This window comes from Herpailurus yagouaroundi, unplaced genomic scaffold (genome assembly GCF_014898765.1).
Source record: "Herpailurus yagouaroundi ecotype Mexico unplaced genomic scaffold, PumYag 165, whole genome shotgun sequence".
Lineage (NCBI taxonomy): Eukaryota > Metazoa > Chordata > Mammalia > Carnivora > Felidae > Herpailurus > Herpailurus yagouaroundi.
Window position 1 is genome coordinate 28,429,879 of NW_024412406.1, and position 24,357 is coordinate 28,454,235.

Genomic DNA, 24,357 nt, shown 5'->3' on the forward strand with positions numbered 1-24,357 from the left:
GGGACAGGTGCTCAGGAAAGAGATAAGGATTTGTGATATAGTCTTCGCTTAACCTGAGAACAGAGGAGGAGAGAGGGCGCAGGAGGTAGTGCAGGGGTCTAAGAATATCACATAAAGAAATTACACGGTTTTCTCACGTGTTTGTCTAACTCAGAACTTTTTGGAGAAATCGACCGAAAGAGAAACTCGCCAAGAATATGCCCTGGCCATGATCCAGTGCAAAGTTCTGAAACAGTTGGAGAACTTGGAACAGCAGAAGTACGACGATGAAGATATCAGTGAAGATATAAAATTTCTTTTGGAAAAACTTGGTGAGAGTGTCCAAGACCTTAGGTATGTTATTTCAAAAAATTCTCACAGGCTGGATATATTGGGCCTTGTTGGACTTTCCTAGTATTTTCAGAAAGTCTAAATTTGTTACTAACTATAAACTCAAAAGATTTCACTGAAGCATTATGTCTTCTGTTAAGAATTGGGGATATGGGGGGTGGGGGCCAACTGGCTCATCACCATGGTAACAGTTGGTTAGAGCTTTGTGTTACGTCTTCTCTTTTGGGGAGGTTCCCACCCTTCTCTTGTGTGAAATCTGACTTAATCCCACAGGATGTTGGTGTCACTCTGGAACCCCTTAAGAATGTCCCCCTGGTTTAGAATCTTTTTAAACAGTACTCGTTAATTTTTGAAGGATGTTTGGCAGTAAACGGAAAGAGTATTTTTTTCCCTGCTTTTTTGAAGTTCCTATTGTGTTCTTTATTTTTGATATTAAAATTACACAAATGATGTACGATGCAGTAAGAGAAAAAAGAATCCTTACATAGTTCTAGAAGGGACTCCATACCTCTTCCACCTAGTCATCCCCGCCCCCACTTTTGTGTTTGCTTCCAGAAAAACCTTCCTAGCCCTGCTCCCCTGACACGTGTGTGCATGCACACACACAAACGCATATACAAGTGGGGTTCTGCATATTCTTCTGGAACTGTTCATTTTTGTTTAATAATGTATTGATCTTTCCCATTAACATATATATCCTTTGTTTTTAAACTACCGATACATTTTTAAAAGGGAATTACTGTGTAGAAGTAGATCTTTCTGTGTAGGTGGTTTGGGTTTGGGAGCCAGGCTGAACCCAGTTTGAATTGTCTGGCCACTTTGTCCACACTTGGCCTTGACAAGCTTCTTGACTTTGTAAAGCCTCAGTTTTCCTTTTGGTAAAATAGCAATAAAAATTCTAACCTGGTAGGATTTGTTGTGAGGTTTCAACTATCCAGCAAATGCCTTCGGTGTAGTATGTGTTCCAGAAATGTATTTACCAGATAATTCAGTGCAGCTCTTAATCCCAAGGCCCAAGTGCTGCTGTAGAGATGGGATGTGTCACCGAGACCAGTGGTCTATCATGGGCGTTGTAGAGGGAGGCAAATGAGTTTTGTCTTTCTGTAATTTCAAATGTGAGTAACTGGATTGTAATGAACTAGCCTGGCCAGCAGTAGACTTGAAGTTTTTACAAATTTTATTAAGTTCATTTTTATAAATCTGTTATCAGTTCTTCTGTAATAATGATTTGAGATCTCTTAAAAATGAACAAGATTCGCAATACTTAGCTTTCTAAATTATTTAATCCATGTTAGCCAATTATTATTATGTATTGATTCTTCATGTTGAGTTTGGTAATTTGAAAAATCCTGCTCTTCACGTTAAAGCCAGTCAGGTGATGGGTATAGGTAAAAGAGCTTTGTCTCTGTTTTTGCTGTTAAAGGTTTAGGCTATTCATGTTAAACAGCATTAGTTTATTTCTTACACCGATTGGCCTTACGTTAAAGTAAATTAGTACTTTATTTAATAGAACACTCTATTCAACTTAACCGGTAAAATTCCGGTTATATTGAATTACCAGTCAGTATTTAAATGGCTAAATCTTTTTCAACTTTTCACTTGGAACGATGTCCAGCCATGTCCTTTTAAGTTTTCACTTTTCACTTAGAAGGATGCCCAGCCAACCATTGGCCGACAACACTAAACACTTTTTATAGAATGAAGCTTTGAATAATTAAGTTACTTGATACATAGTGAATGATTTTTTTAATTGCATTGCATTGCAGTTTGTTTTATGCAGAGGTTTTTGTTTTTGATTTGTAATGTTAACTTACTTAGTGAATTACCTTTACAGTGTTTGTAATCACGTTGTGCAATATTATACCCGTATGTGTATTTTTCATTGCATAATACAGTATAGTGGTTTATGACATTTATAGTATTGGAATATGCTATTTAAGTAACATACTTTTATATAGATTCACATTAACGCATCTAGTGGTCTGGCAAATACGGTATTTTAAGTGGGATGGTGGAAACTCTGCTACATTATCAGATATTATACTGATTATACTTTATTTATTAGGACAAAGATTTTGAAAGCAAATGCTCCTTTCAGTAAACCTCATTTTGAGCACTCCAATTTGGCAGGAGTATTGGACCTTAGGACCTTGAATAAATTTCACATGGTTTATTAAAGATTATTTAAGCTGTTTAAACCTCATTTAGTGGTAGTTTGTTAATGTACAAAGGATGGTCCGTCTTTGCAGTTAAATCATCAGTGAAGAATTTTTGTTTTTCTTCTATTGAGGTATAATTAACATGGTAAAAATGTTTTGCTTAATTTTGGAGCAACTCTTAGATTTTTCTTAACTTTGAGATCCTTAAAATTTTTTTGTAGCTCATTTGATGAATATAGCTCAGAGCTTAAATCTGGAAGACTGGAGTGGAGTCCTGTGCACAAATCTGAGAAATTTTGGAGAGAAAATGCTGTGAGATTAAATGAGAAGAATTATGAGCTCTTAAAGTAAGTTTTAAATTTCACTTCACACTCTTAATACCTGTTGTTCCACCTCCTTGCCAATGTACTTTTGTCACTAGTGATAATAAATTTCAAAAAATAGTAAAAAATTTCAGTTATTTCATGATTTTAATTTGTATTTTCTTCCTTCCTTATGTGGTTGAATACCTTTTCATCTGCTGATCAGTCATTTGGATATCTATTTTTCCAGAATTGGTTGTTCAGGGATTTACAAAATTTTTTTTAATAGGAGATCTGTATGTATTCTGAACAAGAGGTCTTATATCTGTTCATCTCAATTGTTTTCTTCTACTCTTTCACATACCATTTCACTCTTTGGTTTTAGTGTGGCTCCATTGATTAATTTTTTCCTTTATGGCTAGTATTTTTTTTTAGTGTCCTGGTTAAGACGTTTTTCCCCATATGGGGTCATGAAGATGTATTTCCAGGTCATCTGCTGGAAGATTTACTGTTTGAACCTTTCACAACTAGATCTCTATTCCATCCAGAATTGGTTTTGGGTAAGGTACAAAGTAGGGGTCAAGATACAGTTATTTTCATTATGTAGATGTCTAATTGAACCAACACCATTTTTAATAAAAATTTTTTAAATGTTTATTTATTTTTGAGAGAGAGAGAGAGAGAGAGAGACAGAGCACAAGTTGGGGGAGGGGCAGAGAGAAAGGGAGACACAAAATCTGAAGCAGGCTCCAGGCCCTGAGCTGTCAGCACAGAGCCCAACATGGGGCTCGAACCCACGACCCTCGCATCATGACCTGAGCTGAAATCAAGAGTCAGATGCTCAACATACTAAGGCACCCAGGTGCCCCATTTTTTGGGTTATCTTATCACTTTCTTGATAGAGTCCTTGGAAGCACATTTAAAAATTTTGATGAAGTCCAGTTTATTTTTTTTTGTTTGTTTCTCATGCTCTTGGTGTCCTACTGAAGAATCCATTGCCAAAACCAAGGTTTTGAAGATTTACTCCTCTGTATTCTGTAATATTTTTATACTTTTAGCATGTACATTTAAGTCTTAAAAAAAATTTTTTTTTATGTTTATTTTTGAGAGAGAGAGAGAGAGACAGAATGTGAGTGTGGGAGGGGCAGAGAGAGAGGGAGACCCGGAATCCGAAGCAGGCTCCAGGCTCCGAGCTATCAGCACAGAGCCCGATGCAGGGCTCGAACTCACAAACCGTGAGATCATGATCTGAGCCGAGGTCGGATGCTTAACTGACTGAGCCACCCAGGCACCCCACATCTAAGTCTTTGATCCTTTTGAATTTTATTGTACATGATGTGAGGTAAGGGTCCAACTTCATTCTTTTGCATGTAGCTATCCAGTTATCCCAGTAACATTTGTTGAAAAGACTATTTTTCCCCATTGCATTGTCATGGTATCCCTTATTGAAATTCAGTTGACCTGTGGACACGTGGGTTTATTTTTGGACGTTCGTTTTTGTTCTGTTGATCTACATGACTATTCTGATACCAGTATCCTACTGTCTTGATTACTTTTACTTTGCAGTGTGTTTTGAAATTCAGAAATGTGAGTCTTTTGCCTTCTTTTTTTCTGTATCGTGTTTAATCAGTCTGCCATTGATGGATATTTAATACTATTGCCAGATTTTGCTGTTAGAAACAATGCAAGAATTCCTCTCTCTCCCCTACACACACACACACACACACACACACACACACACACACCCCATACTGTAACTTTTAAAATGAATAGATTTAAATTTTTAGAATAATGTTAGGTTTACAGAAAGATTGAGGGGAATGTACAGAGAGTTTTCATATATTCTCTCTTCCCCTATTATTAACATCTTGCGTTAGTGTGGTACGTTTGTTATAACTGATGAACCAATATTTATGCATTATTTTTAACTGAAGTCTGTAACTTACATTAGGGCTCACTTTTTCTGTTGTCTAGTTCACTCTGTGTTATATGCTCTGTAGGTTTTGACTGATACCACATGTCCCCTATTACCGTGTCACCTAGAATAGTTTCACTGCCCTAAAAATTTCCCATGTTCCAGCTACTCGCTCTGCTCTTCCTCCCTCTCCCTGAACCTCTGGCAACCACTGGTCTTATTTCTATCCTGTAGTTTCTCCTTTTCCACAATGTCCTGGAGTTGGAATTAGATAGTATATAACCTTTTCAGACCGGCTTCTTTCCCTTAGCCATGCACATTGAGAGTTCCTTCATCTTTTTTTGTGGCTCGGTAGCTCATTGCTTTTTATTTTTTCTTTTCTTTTTATTGCTGACTGTCCCATTGTACGGCTGTACCATGGTTTCTGCCTCGAAGGACGTCTTGGTTGCTTCACGGTTTTGGCAATCACTGTTAGATAAAGTTGCTCTAAAGGTCCACGTGCAGGATCTTATGTGGACATAAGCTTTCAACTCACTGGGGTGAATCTGAAGGGAGTATGGATGGCATGGTAAGACTCAGGTTTGGTTTTATAAGAAAGTGCCAAACTGCCTTGCAGGGTGGCTGGACTTTTCGGCATCCCTGTGAGCGGTGAATCAGCATACCTGTTGCTGTACGTCCTTGCCGGCATCTGGTGGTGCCAGTGTTCAGGGTTTTGCCATTTTTGCAACGAAGGTGGATGGTGTTACCTCCTTGTTGTCCAGTGAGGCGTGATGTTGGTCATCTTTTCGTTTGCTTATTCGCCAGCCGTTTTCTTTGGTGAGAGGTCTGTTCAGGTCTTTTAACCATTTTTAAATTGAGTTGTTTTTATTATTGTTGAATTTTAAGAGTGCTTCATGTACGGCTCAGCCGTTTGTGCGTCTGACTTTGATTTAGGCTCAGGTTTTGATCTCACAGTTCGGTGGCGTGCGCTCTCTCTCTCTCTCTCTCTCTCTCTCTCAAAATAAATAAATAAAACTTTAAAGAAAAGTACTCATTCCAATTGGTTGTCCCAGTTATGCTCTGTTTGTGGAATGAGTTGAGAAGTTTTCTTCCTATTTCTGTGCCCTTGAGCAATGTCAGTAACACGAGTCACCTGTTCCTTGAATGGTCTCCCCTCACGTTTGCTCTGAAGTAGATGAAGGAGGTCTCTCCCAGGGGATTGGATTCTGGGGGGGTGCACCCCCCTCCCTTCATGGCAGAGGACACATGCGCCCCCTAGGGGCGATGAGTCCTCTCCCTGCAGGTCCTCGAGGAGGCAGAAATCTGCTCCAGCTCCCGGCAGAGGGGAGCCTTCTGTGTGTCTGGTTGGCTCCCGTTGTCACAAGCACTGTCGGGCTCTGGCAGTGGTGACACTCTGCCCGTGTGGTTGCTGTGGAGAAAGTAGGACGGCAAGGGAGCCGGGGGTGTGAATCTGGGCTGCCGTCTTCTCCGAAGACGTTCGCTTGCTATTTTGCATTTAGTCTTACCTGTGAAGTTCAGGTTCAGGTCCTTCGTGAGACTTGGAGAGAGAGGGAGAGAGGGGATGTGTGTGCTCAGGGTGCACGTTCCGTCTTGATCGCAGCTTCGAGTAACTTCTTCATACCGACGAAAGGCTTACAGATGTTTAACTTTCAAAATATAGTTGTCAAGGATTCAGTGGTTGTCGTGTATTAACTCACCATTAACTCAGTGTAGTTGTCTGTCTTGAGAGAGCAGAGGAGGGAGTTCCTGGTATTTTAGGAATTGGGTGAGGTAGACATCGTGAATCTGAAAGTAACCTGTTACATATGTATAAAAGCTGAAACCACAAACTTACGTGTGATTTATTATGTGTAGTGCATTGTGCATAATAGTAAGATCTGTAGAAAATACGACTATATTTATAAATGCCTGTTTTCAGGAGATACTTGCATTATACCTGTGCTCTGTTGTGCTGTATGGAACAGCTAGAAGTCAATCTCTCTTTGGATTACATGTATTTCAGAATTTTGACAAAACTTCTGGAGGTGTCCGATGACCCACAAGTCTTAGCTGTTGCTGCTCATGATGTTGGAGAATATGTGCGGCATTATCCACGAGGCAAACGGTAAGGGAAAAGCCATTGACTAGTGTTTCCTGCAACATTCAGCTTAAAATCCTAACTAATGTGCTTACCTTAAAGTAGACCAGTTTAGCAGAGGTGCTAATGGAGTAAGGGAAATAAAGATGGCCATAATATGGGGCATCATGATAAACCCTGTTAAAAACGGGTAGTATAAAAGTATCCGTACAGCTGTAATACTACTGTGTAGTGGCCAGCAGAGGTCACATCAGAAATTTTATGTTCAGGATTTTCTTTGGTTTTTATAATTGACTTTTTTTTTTACGTTTATTTATTATTGAGACACTGAGAGACACAGAGCATGAGCAGGGGAGGGGTAGAGAGAGAGGGAGACACAGAATCCGAAGCGGGCTCCAGGCTCCGAGCTGTCAGCACAGAGCCCGATGCGGGGCTGGAACTCACGAACCGGGAGATCATGACCTGAGCCGAAGTCAGACGCTTAACCGACTGAGCCACCCAGGCGCCCCGGTGTGTATGATTTTAATTCAATAGCCATTTTGTGTCTGCTGGTTATTTTTCGACTACTACCAGTAGCTGCAGAGCTGATGAGACATTATTATTGAACTTGTCAGATTCACAGTGTTGAAGAAAATATAACAGCCGTAAAGAAAAGTTATAATAGATGTTATAGAAGTATGTTTTCCAGAGTATTGAAAAGAGAGGAATTCATGTGGGAGGAGAGAGATAAGGCTTTACAGAGGAGATGATGCTGGCTACATAATTTAAGATCACTTAGACACATTAACAAAGAAAAGACAGGCTTTTGGGGGGAATGTGAGAAATTAAGGTACCAACATTATATTAAGGGAGAAAACCTTAAACGATATACGAGGGCTGTTTGATGTTATGTGGAAAAGCGGAAATGCGTAGGCCTTGGTTTGAATTATTGCTCTTTTGCTTGCGAATTGGTTTCCTAATCTATAAAATTGGGGTGGTAGTCATATTTCTTTCTCATGAGGCTGATGTGAGGACTGAATGAGTTAACCCAGTACAGAGATGAGTAGTGCCAGTAGCTACGTGGTCAGTACTCAGTAAGTGTTAGCTACTTTCATTACTGTTATTGTTAGCATTTTACATTCATCAAAGCTATCTATAATGAGACATAGAACAGTGCTTATCTTATTTATCACAAAACAGTGTCCTGTGGGCCCGGAACGTCTTAGAATGTGAGCAGAAATTGACAAGAGCCACAGATGCGATTGCATACCTTAACATTCCGCAATTACTTCCCAGCTTCCTCTTTTTCCTTGTAGTGCATAAATATTTAAATCTTTTTTCTAAAATAATTTTTTTAAGTTTATATGTTTTGAGAGAGACAGAGTGGGGGAGGGGCAGAGAGCGAGGGGGAGAGAGACAACCCCAAGCTCTTCTGCAGGGTAAATGAGAGAAGAATTAGGCGTGTGTGTGTGTGTGGAAACGCCTCAGGATATTGGTACTTACCCTAGGGAAAGTGGGACATTATTTAGTGTAGCTCCTGGAGTACTCGGCGTTTGGACTGCAGAATGTTTTCCTTCTGACCCAGCAAACCCTTGTGACTGGTCTTGCGTAGGACTTGATTTCAGGCGGACTTCAGAGGCAGAAGGCATGGGTGTGGCGGATGCAGAAGTCTGTGTGGTAAAGCTCTCTGTTGCATTTTTCAGTTGTGTGATTGTATTCTTCGGCTCCAGGGTCGCTGCTTGGTTCTAAGTTCTGTTTCTTTATTGTCCTTTCGTTTGTGTGTTCTTTTCCTAGTTTTGTTCCGTTGTCTGTGTTCTCTTTCATTTCATTAAGCTTCTGTAAGATGATTATTTTGATCCTTTGTCAGGCAAATTTTAGATATATCTTTCTATGGGATTAGACACTGTTTGTTGCCTTTGGTAGTGTTAGACTTACCTAATTCTTTGTGGTCTGTGTAGCCTTGCATTGATGTCTGTGCATTTGAAGGAGCTAATACCTCTTCCAGTCTTTAAAGACCATTTTCAGCAGTTAACGGCCTCCTCTCTGTCGTCTGGGTTAACGGATGGGATTACCTCTGGAATCACATTCGTGCTGGGTCAGAGCGGGTTATGCGCGGCGATGGGTCTGCAGCGGGGTCCACGGTTGGCAGGTTGGTTGGTCCTCAGGTGTCTGGGACTGTCTCCAGTCCCTTGTTCAGTAGGGTAGTGCTGGGACAAGGTCCACTTCAGGCTCCGTGGCTGCGTCCGTAGTCAGCTGTCCTCTCACCAGGGGTGTGGATGGGTGCACCTCCTGCCAGGTCCCAGGAGGGGACCAGCCCCTGGTCACTGGTGGGTCCCTGGATGGGCAGGGTAGGCCCGGGGCCGTGGCTGAGAGGGGCTAGAACCAAGCCCCAGGGCTATTTCCGGTTTCCTGGCTGCGACTGAAGTCTGCGTACTTGGCGTCGGAGGCACGGATGGGCATTCGTGCCACCAGGTCCCTCGGGTGGGTTGGACTACTCCCTGACTTTGGCTGGAGGAACTGGGGCCGAGTTTAGGACCGTTTCAGGGTCTCCTGAGGCACAGAGGTGAGTGTCCCCCCACTGGGTCCCTATGTCGGCAGGACTGCTTGTGACTGCAGCTTGGAGGGAATCGAACCTAGTTTAGGACGCTTTCAGGATCTCGGGGGTGCAGGTGGGTTACTGCTCACGGACTGGCTGGGAAGGGCTGGAGCTGAGTCTAGGCCTTTTCAGGATCTCTGGGAGCATTGTCAGACGTCTCCTGCTGGGTCCCTGAGACTGGCTGGTCTGCCGGTAGACTACTTCTGTGATAGGGATAAAGCCACCTATAGGACCCTTCAGAATCTTTAGGGGTGCAGCCTCAGTCTCCTGCTGGGTCTCTGTGCCAGCACGAATGTTTGGGGACTGGCCAGGATGGGTTGGAGACCAGTTACCGTGCCCTTTCAGAATTCGACAGAATCTGTTGGCTTACCTCCAGTGGGTCCCAGACCTCAGCAGAGAGGGGCTGAAGCCTGTTGAAGAGCTATTTCAGATCCACACAAGTGGGACTGAGGTTTGCGTGCCTGTTAGCTGACGGACGGGTACGTGTGACTCCAGGGTACTCCTCCTTGGCGCATTTTGTTGGTGGCAGAACCAAAGCCATTGGGACCGTAGCAGAATTTTCAGGGCACAGAGCTGTTTCTGGGCCTGTGGCTAAGACCACAGTCAGTGAGTGAGCTGCCTGGGTGTGAGCCTGCCTTCTCAGAATGTCTTTCCTGAGTTGGAGAGTGCACCAGATAGCATCCCGAAGTTCCCATGAAGGTGCTTTTTCCATGGTCGGATGCCAAATTATTGCTGTTGATGAGGGGAGATGCATTTGAAGGATGTCCTTTATTCAGCCATCTTGCAGACGTCATTCCTATAGCCCATCTCTGCAAGTTTTACAGCAGTGCTCTTGTCCTTCTTGTCACTTGACCCTTCTAGACCAAAGCTTTGCGTGCATTTAGTCACTGACTGGAAAGTGGTGAAGTTATAGCTGCTGGGCTGGGACACATGGATTTGGTAGCAGTGGAAGGGTAACAACCTTAGCACCTGCAAACAGAAAAATACCTCATTCCCCAGAGACACAGGGGAGGGAGAATGTTAATCTTTATTTTTCAGTGAATTTTCCCTAGAGCTTTCCTCCTGAAGATCTATGAACCGTTGCACACTTTATGTTTAATTGACTGCTGCGTCTGTCATCTACCTCCAGGGAGCGCTGTCACGATTTGATGGCCATTCCCTTTAGCCTTATTGAGAAACCTATTGGAAACGAAAGGGATAATAAGAGGTTTTGCACCTCCCAAGCAAAATACCTGTCAGTAGCTCTTTATGTCTATCCCTCAGCCTCCCTCAGCCATTCCAAGGAGCAGATAAATGTCACCCATCTGCTACCAGAGATAAGTAGGTCAGTCTTTCCTAAAACCAGGAGTAGACTCAGCCATTTGACTTGAACTGAGACCCCTAAGGTTTATCATCCATCTGGGAAGCCACCCGAGGGCACCATCAACTTCTGCTTTCACCTGGTCCCCGCCTCACCACCACTGCTGATGAAGATCTCTTTGGGTGGCCCAACAATTGTAAACACTTTCTTTGCAGAGGCCATGAGTATCAACCCCTGGTGTTATACTTCCTGTATGAAGGCCAGGCATTAACTTGCTTCCCTTCCCAAAACTTACACATTAGGGGTAGTCATAAGGAGCCTTTTATTTAAGGAAACACTACCAGTTGATCCTGTGGTCCTTATATGAACGTGGAGATTTCTATTAATAGGAGCTACCTTTGCTGATTCAGTGGAGTTTCCCAAAAAGAAGTGATCAGTGATACCGTGTGCCTTAACACTGGAAGACACTCTAGTTACCTTCAACTCATTGGCCAAGTTAGGTGACAGAATTGCTCTAGACTTCCTTCGTGAGCCAAAGAAGAATCTGCACATTTTTAATGTATCCACTTGTACCTGGTTTAATGCCAAGTGTAAAGGTCAATACAGAAACTTAAGTGGAAAGCCATTGAATTTTAAGTAGACCTTGGTGCTTTATGGTATTTTTTCAGCTGGTTAGGCCTAGGACCTTGGGGGACATGGATAAGATCAGGACTGCAAGGTTGGCTTTTTTCTGGTGCTATTTGATCTCTGCTTGCATCAGCTGGATTATTCACAGTGACCAGTGGAGTGACGTATTCAGGTAAACTTGCCAGAAAACAAGATGATGTAGAAATAAGGGTATATGCAGGGAGATATTTATCTCACCTTTCTGCCCTTCTTGCATATTGAGGCACTGAATGCCCTTTTCAAATAGACGTCTTCCTAGGAACAAAGGATGCTTACTGTCCATTATGAGAGTTGTGGGTTCCCTAAGTTCAAGGTTCCTCTTCTTTACACTGTGTGTGCAGGGTTCATTTAGCTCTCTTCATGTTTTCTTACGGAAATTGTGGCTTGGGAACCAGCACAAAGTGCTAATATTCTTACTGCTACTGTTACCTTGAGTAACAAACTATCAGTCTCTGACCCAGGAGTCTCATGTCTTCTACCCGCATTTATGAAACTGTGACAGCTTTACTTGCTTGCAAGTGGGATGAAAGCCAAGACCTTTTGTAGTTCTTAACACTGTGATATTAAGAACTATCTAACATTAATACCATTTAAAAATAGCCTATTATGAAAAAATTGAGGATCTTTAGATAAGATAAAGGCAAATTTTACTATATATATATAAAGAGAGATATATATATATCTCTCTCTCTATATATATAGATACATATCTATATATATCTACATCTAATAGCCAAGGTCCCTAGCCCATCTAAGATATGTTTTATATGAAAAACAGATGATAGATGGATCCTTCCTAGATATGTAACTGGGCTTATTTATAGTACTCTTGGAGAGGGAAGCTAAAAGGCAAATCTAGATACATCCTCATTCTAAAATCATAAAGGTGGTGAAAAACTTAAGAAGTAACCTTCTTACAGTAGCAAGTTGTTACTACCAGCTCGTGTTTCAAATGTGTCTTACGGATACACTGTTTTTACACAACATCTGCCGCTGCTCCCAAGCCTGTTGTGCCTTCACACAGTCCATCGCTGCCATATCCCTGCTTTTCTCCCGTTCCTACTGTCTTCCTGGTGACGGACTGTCTCGCACTCCGGGCTTTACCTTCTTCAGGCTGCGTTATCGCTGGTGGCGTCCACTGTATCCGTCCTCAGTGCTGAAACGCTGCCTAAGAGTCTTTTTTTTTGCCTGAAACTGGCATGCTACTGTTTTTCTCTATCCTTCCAGTGGCTTTCATGGGCCCATGGACTAGTATATATATTCTTTTTTGAAGCCCCTCACCAGTATATCTCAGAGTAGCTTCGTTTCTGTACGGTTTTCTGCTCCCTCTTCTTTGAGATAAATTTCCAAAGTATTTTCTTATCACATAGCTCCTGAAGACTCTCATTCTCTTTGAATCCGCTTGAAAAAATGTAGCATTCTCTCTCTGTGAAGTCATTCCCACATCTTCCTACATGGGAGTGTTTCTCAAACTTAATAAATAGTCAGTGGGTTAGCAGACCCATAATTTGAAACAAATATTTTAAAAATTAATCCTCACTCAAAAAATCTAATTCACGTTTAAATTACTGATAACTCTTTGGTGCCAGTTATAGACATTATTTTGCGTGTGATCTTTTTACTGAGGTATCGATAACAATGCTTGAATCATACACACTTTCTCTATGCACTTTCTTATTTTTTATTGCTACTAAATTTGAAAAACTGTTAACTCACTGCAGTAAGTTGGCAGGAGTGGCTTCAACAGTTTAAAGTCTCTTGAAGATAGTTCTGGATATTCAGATCGTACATGGATTCAGACTTCTCACTGAAGTCTGCTTTAATAGTTCGTGTACCAAGTTGACCGGCCCATCCCGTGTAAAAGCAGGGAAATGGAATGTTGCTATGTGTGAGACAGAGACAAAACAACTTTGTGGCTGCATTTGGCCATATAAAAGTATTTCTTTAAACTCAGTTGTAGCTTGTGGATGTAGCTTTTAACTGTAGTTCTCATTGTCTTTCTCCATTAATAAAATAAAAACATTAAGATTTGGAAAAAATTCAAACTTTCAGGGATGTATCCATTTTTACCACAATGCAGTCACCCTGAAAAGTTACATTGGTATCTCAGATTTGACGTTGATATTTTTATTCGTGTTTTTAACCTATTCAAGATGACGACTGCATTGCTAAGTTACTTAGAATAACGGAAAAGGATCTTTACTGGTGTCGTCGCTAAAAATACTGTCTTATGTGTCACATACTGAGGAAACCAATGGTGATCATTCCGTAGTACGTAAGGAAAAATCATGCCAGCAAGGAAATTGAATAAGTTCTCTCCAAAATACAAAAGACGTGCTTCCGTTTAGAAAGGCAGTCTTAAGCGCCCGTGTTTTTCTTCACTCAGTGGTTGTAACTTGATCAAATTCACACTTGTTCTTTTTGACACTAACAAGATCAGTAGGCACGTTGTTGTTCCAAGGCAGTAGTCAAATCTCTTTCTCCATGGAGCAATAACTCTCCCTGCTGCACATAACTAGTCCTCTGTCAGTGGTGAGCCCATGAACTTCGTGCCCCGATTATGCCCTCCAAAGATATCTTTGGAGTATCTCCTCCGTACGTGCACGGTACCCATGCTAAGCTAGTGGGCACCACAGACATCAGCACAGAATTACAGTGGTTAAGTGCGCAGACTAAACTTGTCTGCTTAGGTTCAAGTCCCAGCTCTGCCATGTGATAACCGTGCAACTGTGGCATGTCATATAGCCTCCGTGTGCCTCAGTTTCCTTATCTGTAAATGTGAAGACCAAATGAGTACATATGTAATGAACTTAGAACAGCACTCAGCAGATAGCAATAAGTACTGTTTAGGTGTTTGATAAAAGTGAAATGGGTAATTTTGTCCAGTTGTTAAAAGCATCTGCTGTCCTGCATGATAGCAGTTTCAACTGACTCTTGAACAACACTGGTTTGAGTTGTGTGGGTCCACTTAAGTGTATTTTATCTTATGATTTTCTTAACGTTTCCGTTTCTTTAACTTTGTTGTAAGAATACAGCATGTGATATAACATACAAAATATGTGCTCGTTGACTGTTATTAGTAAGACTTGCAGTCAGCCATAGGCTATGAGCAGTTACGTTATGGGGAATCAAAAGTGGTATGTTGATTTTTAACTGTGTGGGGCGTTGGTGTGCAAACCTCCCCCGGCCCCGTGTTTCAAGGCTCAGCTGTACTCTTCTCCACTATATGTTTTTGACATCATGTGATTTTAAACATTACAAAGAAAGGAAATGTGGCTTTCCCTGAGAACAGGATGTTCTTTGTGGTGGACTTTTTTCCTTTGGCGGGTTTCTTAGGCATGATTTGTACCCTTCATCACACAGCAGGAATGTCAGAACGTTGTCTCATTTTGAACTTTGTCCCTTTCTCCATCTCACACAGTAAAATCAATCAGGTGACAAGGTTTCATATCGGAAATGTTTTGGAGGCGACAGGTGAATGTACTGCTGGTCCAGTGATGAGTATTTCGGTACTAAATACCCTATTTCCTGCCTGTCATTTTCTTTCATCACACTCAGATTTGTCTTTCCAAGCACATTTACAGACGATATTCAAAATGGGGTCCTGTTCGCTGTGGTTTTACATATTTGTTGTTATTTTCACGACTCCTTTTTGTAGTCCAAAGAAACCCTTTTGATTCAGTAGCTTGTTTTTGTAAATTTGGGTGGAGAGCACAACATAACAGTAATTCTCCTCCCCAGCTGCAAAGTTAATAATCGTTGTCGATAAATGGAAATAGCATGAAAAGAAGGGCCCAAGTGAATTTGCCCTGTCAACTGTGCCTGCCAGTTCAGTTCTTGTAAAGGGTCCACAGAAACAAACACAGCTTCTTAACCTTATTTTTCAAATGTGTATGATGGGGTGCGAGTAAAACTGTTCCAGTGCTTTGTCCTCAGAGGGCACCAGACCACCGGTGGCCCTGACAGACGCCCAGAAATCACACTTCGATGACTAGAGCCCGAGAGTTGCTCCCGGGAGAGCGTGCCCCTTTGCCTGCAGAACTCGGTGGCACGAGTGGGGGCTAGTGCGATTGCTCCGACCAGCAGAACGTCGCACGGCACGCCCTCCTGGGGCTTGTGCCAGCGCACCCCCCACCCCCGCCTGGCATGCCGCAGCGAACACGTCTCTTTCTTTTCCTTTAAGGAGTGCGGCATCTGAACGGTCTTCCTAGGGGCGCCTGGGTGGCTCAGTCGGTTGGGCGTCCGACTTCAACTCAGGTCACGATCTCGCGGTCCGTGAGTTCGAGCCCCGTGTCGGGCTCTGGGCTGATGGCTCGGAGCCTGGAGCCTGCTTCCGATTCTGTGTCTCCCTCTCTCTCTGCCCCTCCCCCGCTCATGCTCTGTCTCTCTCTCTCTCTCTCTCTCTCTCTCTCTCAGAAATGAATAAACGTTAAAAAAAATAAAAAAAAAAAAAAATAAACAGTCTTCCTATATCCGAGGAAGTTCCCACCGTCCAAGGCACGTGCTCCCCTTCACTGTAGAGGATAAAGGTGCCAGCAGTGTGCTCTCCTAAACTCCTTTGCTTCTGGCCACATGCCTCATGCCTCCGGCCTAGCTCAGCCGACCCGATCCCCCTGCCCCGGACTTCCAGCTGGAGCGAGGGCTGGAGGGCAGTGGGGATAAGCAGGCATCGCCTCCAGGCAGCCTCCGTGGCCAGGCCCCACGAGGAGGGAGGCAGCAGCACCCGGTGTCTGGGTGCCCGCGGTGTGAACGTAGGCTCCTGCGCCTCGCCCGGGTAGCACGCTTGCCGGGCTGCTACTTTGGTTGCCTGATTGCGATTCAGTGTGGACGAGCCTTCACGCTTGGCTCCCCAGCCTTCCGAGCCGTAGCTGCCTCTCAGGGAATTCTTTCACTGTTTTAACTAGGTAGTCAAGTTTCTGTGTCTGCAGGTAGAAATACTGACTGATGGAGGAGTTCTTTTTTTAATCTGGCGAGCCAGTACACTGCCATTAAAACAGAGCACAAAAACGTGTCTGATTTTCTGTGCACAGACCAGTGTCCCGTACGTGTACTCATTCTGTAGCATCTTCCAGTGTGTGCATAGAGATAACCTGGTTGTGTCCCCCCGCCCCACCGGACTGTGAACTCGGAAAAAGAGAAACTCTGTCCGACGAGGCATATTGTTCACCACGCAGGAGGGCATAATAAATTTGAGAGAAAGAGCTACCAAAAGCATTCCTTATTCTTTTAAAATGCGCACTTTTGTATGAGGTAAGTATCTCTATTTTTCTTCGTACAAAGCCTCACATGGCACATACGAATAAAAATTAGTAACTTGTTCTGAGGGTGGCATTAACTTTTTATCAGTAAAACCCAATTAATTTTTCTCTTCTAAATGAGAATTATCACGAAAAGTAACATTCTTCCTATAGGAAACTTGAAAAAGAAAAGAATAATAAAGAAAAAACAGTACTGCAGCCCTGAGGTAAAAATAATGGTTTATTTATTTTTGTTTTTTTTCCCTCTATGCATACATTTTTCTCCCAAAATGTTGATTATAATATCTCTTGTGACCTATTTTTTTTTAATTTTATTTTATTTAAAAAAAATTTTTTTTTTCAACGTTTTTTATTTTGGGGACAGAGCGAGACAGAGCATGAACGGGGGAGGGGCAGAGAGAGAGGGAGACACAGAATCGGAAACAGGCTCCAGGCTCCGAGCCATCAGCCCAGAGCCTGACGCGGGGCTCGAACTCACGGACCGCGAGATCGTGACCTGGCTGAAGTCGGATGCTTAACCGACTGCGCCACCCAGGCGCCCCTCTTGTGACCTATTTTTATTCATTTTTTCGTATTTCCCATCGACAAATTTTTAAAAATATAAATAATGCTACCTATAGATGAAAGTATTCCAATTTGCTCAAATCTTACTAGTGGCTATTTGATACGTTTCCAGCTTTTCATTATTATCAAAACACAGCGAACGTCTTTGCAAACATTTCTGATTGTTTCCTTTTTTTCTGGTCCCTTAAATACACTCCACGAGAGAAAGTATATAAGTACTTCTGAGATCTTAAAAACAGTATTAAATGTAGGGCACTTCAGGCTCCAAGCAGCCGCATGTGAGAGAATAGTGTCTTTACCACCCTCTCGGCAGCAATGAATGTATTCATTTCTCTTTAAACTCCCACAGGGGAAACTGGTACCTGGTGCTTTTCAATTTGTATTTTGATTGCTTATGTGATTTGTAGGGAATTTAGTTGCCACATTTACGGCGGACATTTTAAAAGTTTGCTGTTTACAGTATTACTCTATTCATAAGATTTTTATCATGTATGTTTCAGTTACCATATATTGAAATTCATTAATTCACTAGGCATTAATGTTTTACATTCCAGTGAAAACCTTTGTGGTTTCTCTCACTACTTTTATGCTTAGAAAGAACTTACCCATTCGGAAGTCTGATAAATATTTTCCTGTATTGTTTTTGTTTTTTAAAATGTTAAGGGGAACAAACTAGAATAATACAAAACAGTGAACAGAATAGTGATTTCTGTGCCGTTAAACTTGTAGACTCTAGAGGGTGTATTGTTACATGGACATGAGAGTACCTGCTTGGGTGTAAATGAAATCATACATGCAGCTTAACCATTTTTAGAATATGTTTTGGAATCGTAATATGTTATAATGTGTTACAGTGTGATATGATTTCATTAGCCACGAATTGAATGCTAAACAGTAGAATCCTTACCAGGGTCTTTTATGTGACTATGTTATATATTACAGAATTACATTGAGAGGACAAAGACCTTTATGACAAACAAAAATGGTTCTGTACTTTTTAGGATTTTTAAAGCTTACTCTAAAATTGCGTTTCTGTGTTTCACCGGCTGGTACATTCCTTAAAAGTTGTTAACCAGTACTGAGCTTGTTAACCATATATTATAATATTCTAGGTCTTTAAAGCCTAACATGCTACCAACTCAACTTGTTTTGAAATACAGTTAGCAAGTTTTTCCCTATTAGGCAATAGCTTATCAACAAAGTGCTCGGGTCTAGTTCTAAATCAAATCATTTAAATATCCTGTCTTTTTAATGATGTCTTGTGTTAATATATTAACTGGGAATCTTTTCTCACCATTTTTTTTCACGCATCAGTGATTTTGGACATCCTGTATAATCTGAAAGGAATTGGTGTTTCAATTAAATTTAGAAGATGGGAAATGTCTGTCTCTTTTATAGCAGTGAGTTTCAGTGGAGTGGAGGTTGTCTGTCCACTCTGTGAGACCTGTTGGAATTTCCAGAGTGGAGGGCAGTAACGTTTATGGTTTGAAAATGATATAATAATATAATATGAATACTTAATAATATATATGCTTAATAATATAATATGAATACTATGAAATAATATAATAAATGTAATAATGTACATTATTAAAAGCCAAAGTCTTCAAAATTTACTTGCTGCTGGTAATATGAGAAGATAGTATAAAGGGGCGAGGGTTTAAAATGTCAAAAAACCACTTTATAGAGGAGTAGGCGGCACATTTGCTGTGAGGATTACATGAGGTAAAAACTATGAAGCTATATGTTATATGTATAACATGTTATATGTAAAAACTATAGCTGACACCTATAAAAATGTTACTGTTGTTATAAATGGTATATGATCTCTGTTCTTTAAATCCATCATATTTCACATACAATATGGCAGCTTTCTGAGATTATATTTACTCACATACAGTTGATCCTTGTTTTTTGTGCATTCTATATTTGTGAATTTGCCTATTGGTTAAAATTTATTGATAATCCCCAAATACTCATGCTTTCGAGATCATCTGTGGACGTGTGCAGAGCAGAGGAAGGAACGTTTGAGTTGCTGGACGCACAGCTAGGCAAACAAGGCGATACTCTGCCTTCTTGTCTTAGCTCTTGTGCTGTAAGCCGGTGTCCTTCTTGGGATTCGTTTAGTGTCATGTATTTTGCATTTTCGTGCTTTTTGTTGGTGATTTCACTGTGTGAAATGGCCCCCCGAGCATCGTGCTGACGTGCTGTTCAGTGTTGCTAAGTACAAGAAGGCATTATGTGCCTTATGGAGGAAGTACATACGTTAGGTAAGCTTCATTCGGGCAGGAGTTCTAGCGCTCTTGGCCGTGAGTTCAGTGTTAATGAGTCAACAACGTTGGTTAAATCAGTGTCTTCAAACAGAAACATGTAAAACAAGGCTTTGTATCGACAGGTTGATAACGATGTCGTGACCAGAGGCTTGCAGGAACGTAATCCTGTGTTTCCCCTAGGAGTCTCAGTATTCACTAAATCAGGGTTCATGGTGACTTTTAAGAGAACACAACTCCCATAAATAATGAGAGTCGGCTGTATTTTGTGTGTTGGAGGTGTCCATCGGGGGCCCGGTAAAGAATTCCTTTCCTACTTGCTTGAATTCCAAGCTATTTGAGATACTTGACAACGGAGATAACAGATAGAGGCCAAACTAGAATCTTCACCGGCAAAGTCACTTTTGGAGAATGTGCTGTGCCTTCCTGGTACCGAACCCATTAACCCCGGGGGGCACTGGACAGCGTGGAAGAGAAAAGAGGGAGTGGATGAGTGTCTCAGAGTCCTGCTTCCAGACTCTCGAAGCACGGAAGTCCCTCTGAGAGGGGTAGGCAAGGGCAGGGGCAGACGGGGCTGTTGGGTTAAACAGCAGGACACGGAAGCCGGCCCTGCCAGCCCCCCCCAAAGAGGCTCATCCGTACCCACACAGATCGGGCGGCTGAGTAGGCAGTTTGCAGTGAAGTGAGAATGGCTTTGGATCTGTCCCCGCAACCCCCTTTGAAACTTCCTCCGTGATGATAATCTTTCCGTGCCTTTGGATGAAAGCCGAGGTGGGTTGCAGTCCTTTTCCCCTCATGCCGAGATGACAGCCCCGTGACCGTTTTAAATCACGGAAAGCGTCTCGTTGAAGACACTCAGCAGTCCTTCTCGCTGCGTACTCACAGGAAGGACGTCTCTCTTTGCGATGCCCTCAGCAGGTACAGGCCCACAGTCCCTCCTCTTCCTGGCTCTGTTTCCCTGAGCTTACCTGCCGTTGCCTCAGTCTTCCTGAGGCCGGTGAGCGGAGAAGGTGGAGGCGACGGGGAGGAGCAGGGGTTTTCTTGCTTGCTGTTACTGACGGCTGCTTTATGTTCTCGCCCCTGCTGGGTGTCTGAAGCTGGTAATTTCTCTTGGGAGCACTTTTTTGGGTTCGTTGGAGGCCCCTTTTCTGGGCCACCCACCGCAGCCCCTGTGGTTGGGCCGAGCCGCCGTGAGCCTCCTCCGGCTCGTGGTGCCACTCAAACTTCTTGACACCCCAGGCTCTGGGAACGTCGGCCGAGCCTGACACAGCCCCCTCTTCCTTGCTGCTGTGGGTTACTGTGACCTCTCGGGCTCATGCCGCTGTCAGGCACCAGGCCGCTGTCCTCCCTGCCTCTGTGTGTGGTTTGCTTGGCGTGGGGTTGGAAGCCGTCAGCACCTTTTTCTCTTCTGCAGGGCAGGGACCTACCTCGGGGCCCGTCACGTTCTACAGAACACTCAGAAATCGTCCTTCCCCTCCTTGGATCCTTTAATGGTGGAAATAGAATTTAATCCCTAAGGGGATTAAAAATCACTAGAGTTCTTTATAAATTCTGTATGTGACGTTCTCTCACGGTTTCCCCTTAGTGTCTCATATCTGTGGATTTGGCATCTCAGTAGCTACTGAGGCAGAGGAGCTCATATTATTATTGTCATCTTATACGTGTGTACGTATCAGTTTCAGCAGTTCCAGAAAATTAGCCTGGTTACAAAGATGTCGGGTAAACTGATGCCCGGTTAAGTCATCAGAGTAGGCAGGTCCATATTTTTTTTTTTTTTATTTTTTTTTTCAACGTTTATTTATTTTTGGGACAGAGACAGAGCATGAACGGGGGAGGGGCAGAGAGAGAGGGAGACACAGAATCGGAAGCAGGCTCCGGGCTCTGAGCCATCAGCCATCAGCCCAGAGCCTGACGCGGGGCTCGAACTCCCGGACCGCGAGATCGTGACCTGGCTGAAGTCGGACGCTTAACCGACTGCGCCACCCAGGCGCCCCGGCAGGTCCGTATTTTGCAGCACGGCAGTGGGGGAGTCTCGCGCACATGTGAGAGGAAGGCACGTTGGGCCTTGTGGCTCTCTTCTTCTTCAGTGTTACTCTTGACTTGCGTATTTCTCTTTTAAATCTCCGTTCTCTATGGTTTATCCCGATGGCCAGCCTAGACTACTCACCGCTCTTGGAAGAGTTCATCATGGGAGGTGCAGAGATGACAAGCCGGCAGGCAGTGCGTGCTGTGTAAATGTTTGCTATTACAATTGTTTGGAATTCTAGTAACAGTGTGCTAGAGCAGTTGAGGGAGGGTTATCTTCAGGCACTTTGGCTGCAGTAAAGGCCTCTGTTTTTTGAAGGCTTACCGGTCCTTTAGTGATGTCATTCGGAGAAAAATAAACTGGGTGATAATAGACATTGTTATTAATGTACATATTAATAAAATGTAATAATGTGGTTAATAGATGTTTGACGAGGGCCTTCTGTCTTGAGCCCTTTGGAACAGAGGGTAAGCAAAACCACGCATAGATTTGCCCTTCATGGATCTTCTTGCATAATGAGGGAGACACATGTAATATTTTCATAAGTCATTCAGGTACACAGTTGCAGCTCATGAATACAATGAAAGGAGGATACAAAGTGCCACGAAAAGGGCATATTTGGGGGATTAAAGTGGAGAAAGAGAAGGCTTCTTTGAGGAAGGAAGAGTTGAGGCAAGATCTGAAAGACGAATAGAAGTTATGTGTCATATGAAGTGGGAAAACTTCTGGGAGAGAAAGCAACATGTGCTAAGGCCCTGTGGCTGACGGACCTGAAAGAAGGTCAAGGGAGTCTGTGCAGAGAGCACAGGTAGGCGACCGTGCTCTGTGAGGCACTTGGACAGGAAGTCCAGCCCAGACTGTGAAGAACCCAGTCAGCCATTGTTTTGTTTTTAATCAGGGCAAGTGACAATTCAAATTTTTGGCAAGGTCACTTTGACCACAGTGAGGAGAATAGGTTGAAGGGGAACAGCCCCTGCGTCCTCATCACCCTCACCGTGATCACTGTCATCATCATCATAGCAGCAGACATGGGCTTACTGTATTGCGGGGACCTGGGCTTTACAAAGACCTTTGGGCTTAATACCATACTGTAAAGGAAGTGTCCGGGTTCCCTTCATTTGCCAGGAAGGGATTGACTAGATTAAATGACTCAGCGGAACATATCTGAGAAAGAGCAGAGCTGATGCTGGATAAAGTGAGGTGTTAAAGCAGAGGACCTGACACATGACAGGCGATTAATGTTCGGTTATAATTATGCTATTCTTTCCCCCTCGATGTCAATACATTTTTCAAAAGAGATGTTTTAAAAAGGAAGTATAAAAAGGTATGCAGGTAAAAGCCGCCCTCTCACGCTTGCCCCATCCGCCCATCCTCGGGACCGTCTTCCTCTACCAGAGTTCCTAGTGCCTTATCGCCGACTGTGTGTGGAGGTGCCGCTCTCCACCGACGGTCAGGCTGCGGGCTCCACGTTGCCGTGTGGACGTAGGAGCCCCCACAGCTGTCCCCGCAGCCACACCCCCGCAGCAGCACACAGAACCTCTTTCTGTTCGCGAAGCGAATCGCGTCTTCACTTCATTTTTGCATCTGTGGTGACCGGGGGGTTCATGGTGGTAGGGGACACAGCGACAGAAAGCAGTGTCGGCTGGCAGTCATCTGGGTGCCCTTGACAGTCGGAACTTCCTCCTCCGTTTCACTGGCCAGGACATCACGTGGCATATCGCATCATTGTAAGCGAGGGCGGCTGTCTTAAAGATGAGTCTTTCTCAGGAAATTAACATGGCTTCCACCAGGTGCTTTTTAACCCTGTGTTCCCTGCTGTCTGCATCTGAGCTGTCTCCCCGCACGGCAGCCGGTGGACTTGATATTGACCTGATACGGGTACAGACACTAGATGGTGTTGAGTATACCGGTTTTAAGCAAGCCGCGAATACCGGCAACAAAGAAGTTGTAACACTCGGCAGCTTAGAAAGCGGTGACCGAGAACAGGAGCCAGAAGACTGCAGCGGGCTGTGAGACACCCAGGTAGATGAGAAGTGCCTGGATTAGGAAACGAGACTGATAGCCGGATTCACCAGTGGGGATTCCAGAGAGAATATCTTGGAATACGTTGAATCTGTGATTCAGGGGGAAAAAAAAAAAAAAAAGTTTTAAAGACGCGTGTTGGCTTACTTACATCTTGTAACTTTCCTCTTTAAAGTCCCTTGTCACTTTGCTACACGGGCCTTCCGCTGGCTGACAGCGGGAGCTGGGAAGTAATTGCCGCATCTTCACAAAGTGCCTTCTGTTCCGCAGGGTTATCGAGCAGCTTGGCGGGAAGCAGCTGGTAATGAACCACATGCACCATGAGGACCAGCAGGTTCGCTACAACGCTCTTCTGGCCGTGCAGAAACTCATGGTGCACAACTGGTACGTGCTGGCTTTTTCTTCCCCCTCCCCCACCGAGCCGCAGCATCTCGCTTGCACCTTGCAAAAGTTCTTACGCGAACGCTCTGATGAATGATGGCTTTTTAAATCAGCAGTTTTGATCAAATACCTAGAAATATGTTTCGGCCGTCGAGGGCAACGACGTCATTTTTAAGAGAGGAACTGCGTTGATGTTCTCAAAAAATGAGCATTCAAAGTACTAATATCAAAAACACTTGCAGAAGTAACTGAAAGGACATTCGCGGCTTGAGCGAATCAGTCTTTTTGGAGTTGAGGGGAATCCGGCTGGATTACTGATCAGAGGCTTTACAATTTCACATGGCTTAACTCTTTAGAATATGGTTAACCTGAACAGTTTTACGTTCACGTGAAAACACTAAGATTCAGCTCTCACATTTCATTCATTATAGCCTTTTGCTTTTGAAATAACCACAGTCATGTTTTTCTCTCATTAGTTTTTACTTTTCAAATCAAAATTGTTGACCTTTTTG

General features: G+C 43.2%; 1 protein-coding gene across 3 annotated transcripts in view; it reads left to right on the plus strand.

Moving 5' to 3' along the window:
- The window catches only part of ATP6V1H (ATPase H+ transporting V1 subunit H), a 114,844-nt gene that overhangs the window by 59,050 nt on the left and 31,437 nt on the right, over nucleotides 1-24,357 (plus strand). For 2 of the 3 annotated variants that reach the window (XM_040487797.1, XM_040487798.1), the window contains 4 exons: nucleotides 155-333; nucleotides 2,711-2,836; nucleotides 6,709-6,810; nucleotides 23,735-23,848. In XM_040487797.1, coding sequence (XP_040343731.1) covers nucleotides 155-333; nucleotides 2,711-2,836; nucleotides 6,709-6,810; nucleotides 23,735-23,848 — 521 coding nt within the window. The remainder of the gene's footprint in view (nucleotides 1-154; nucleotides 334-2,710; nucleotides 2,837-6,708; nucleotides 6,811-23,734; nucleotides 23,849-24,357) is intronic. The other variant, XM_040487799.1, reaches the window with a different exon arrangement.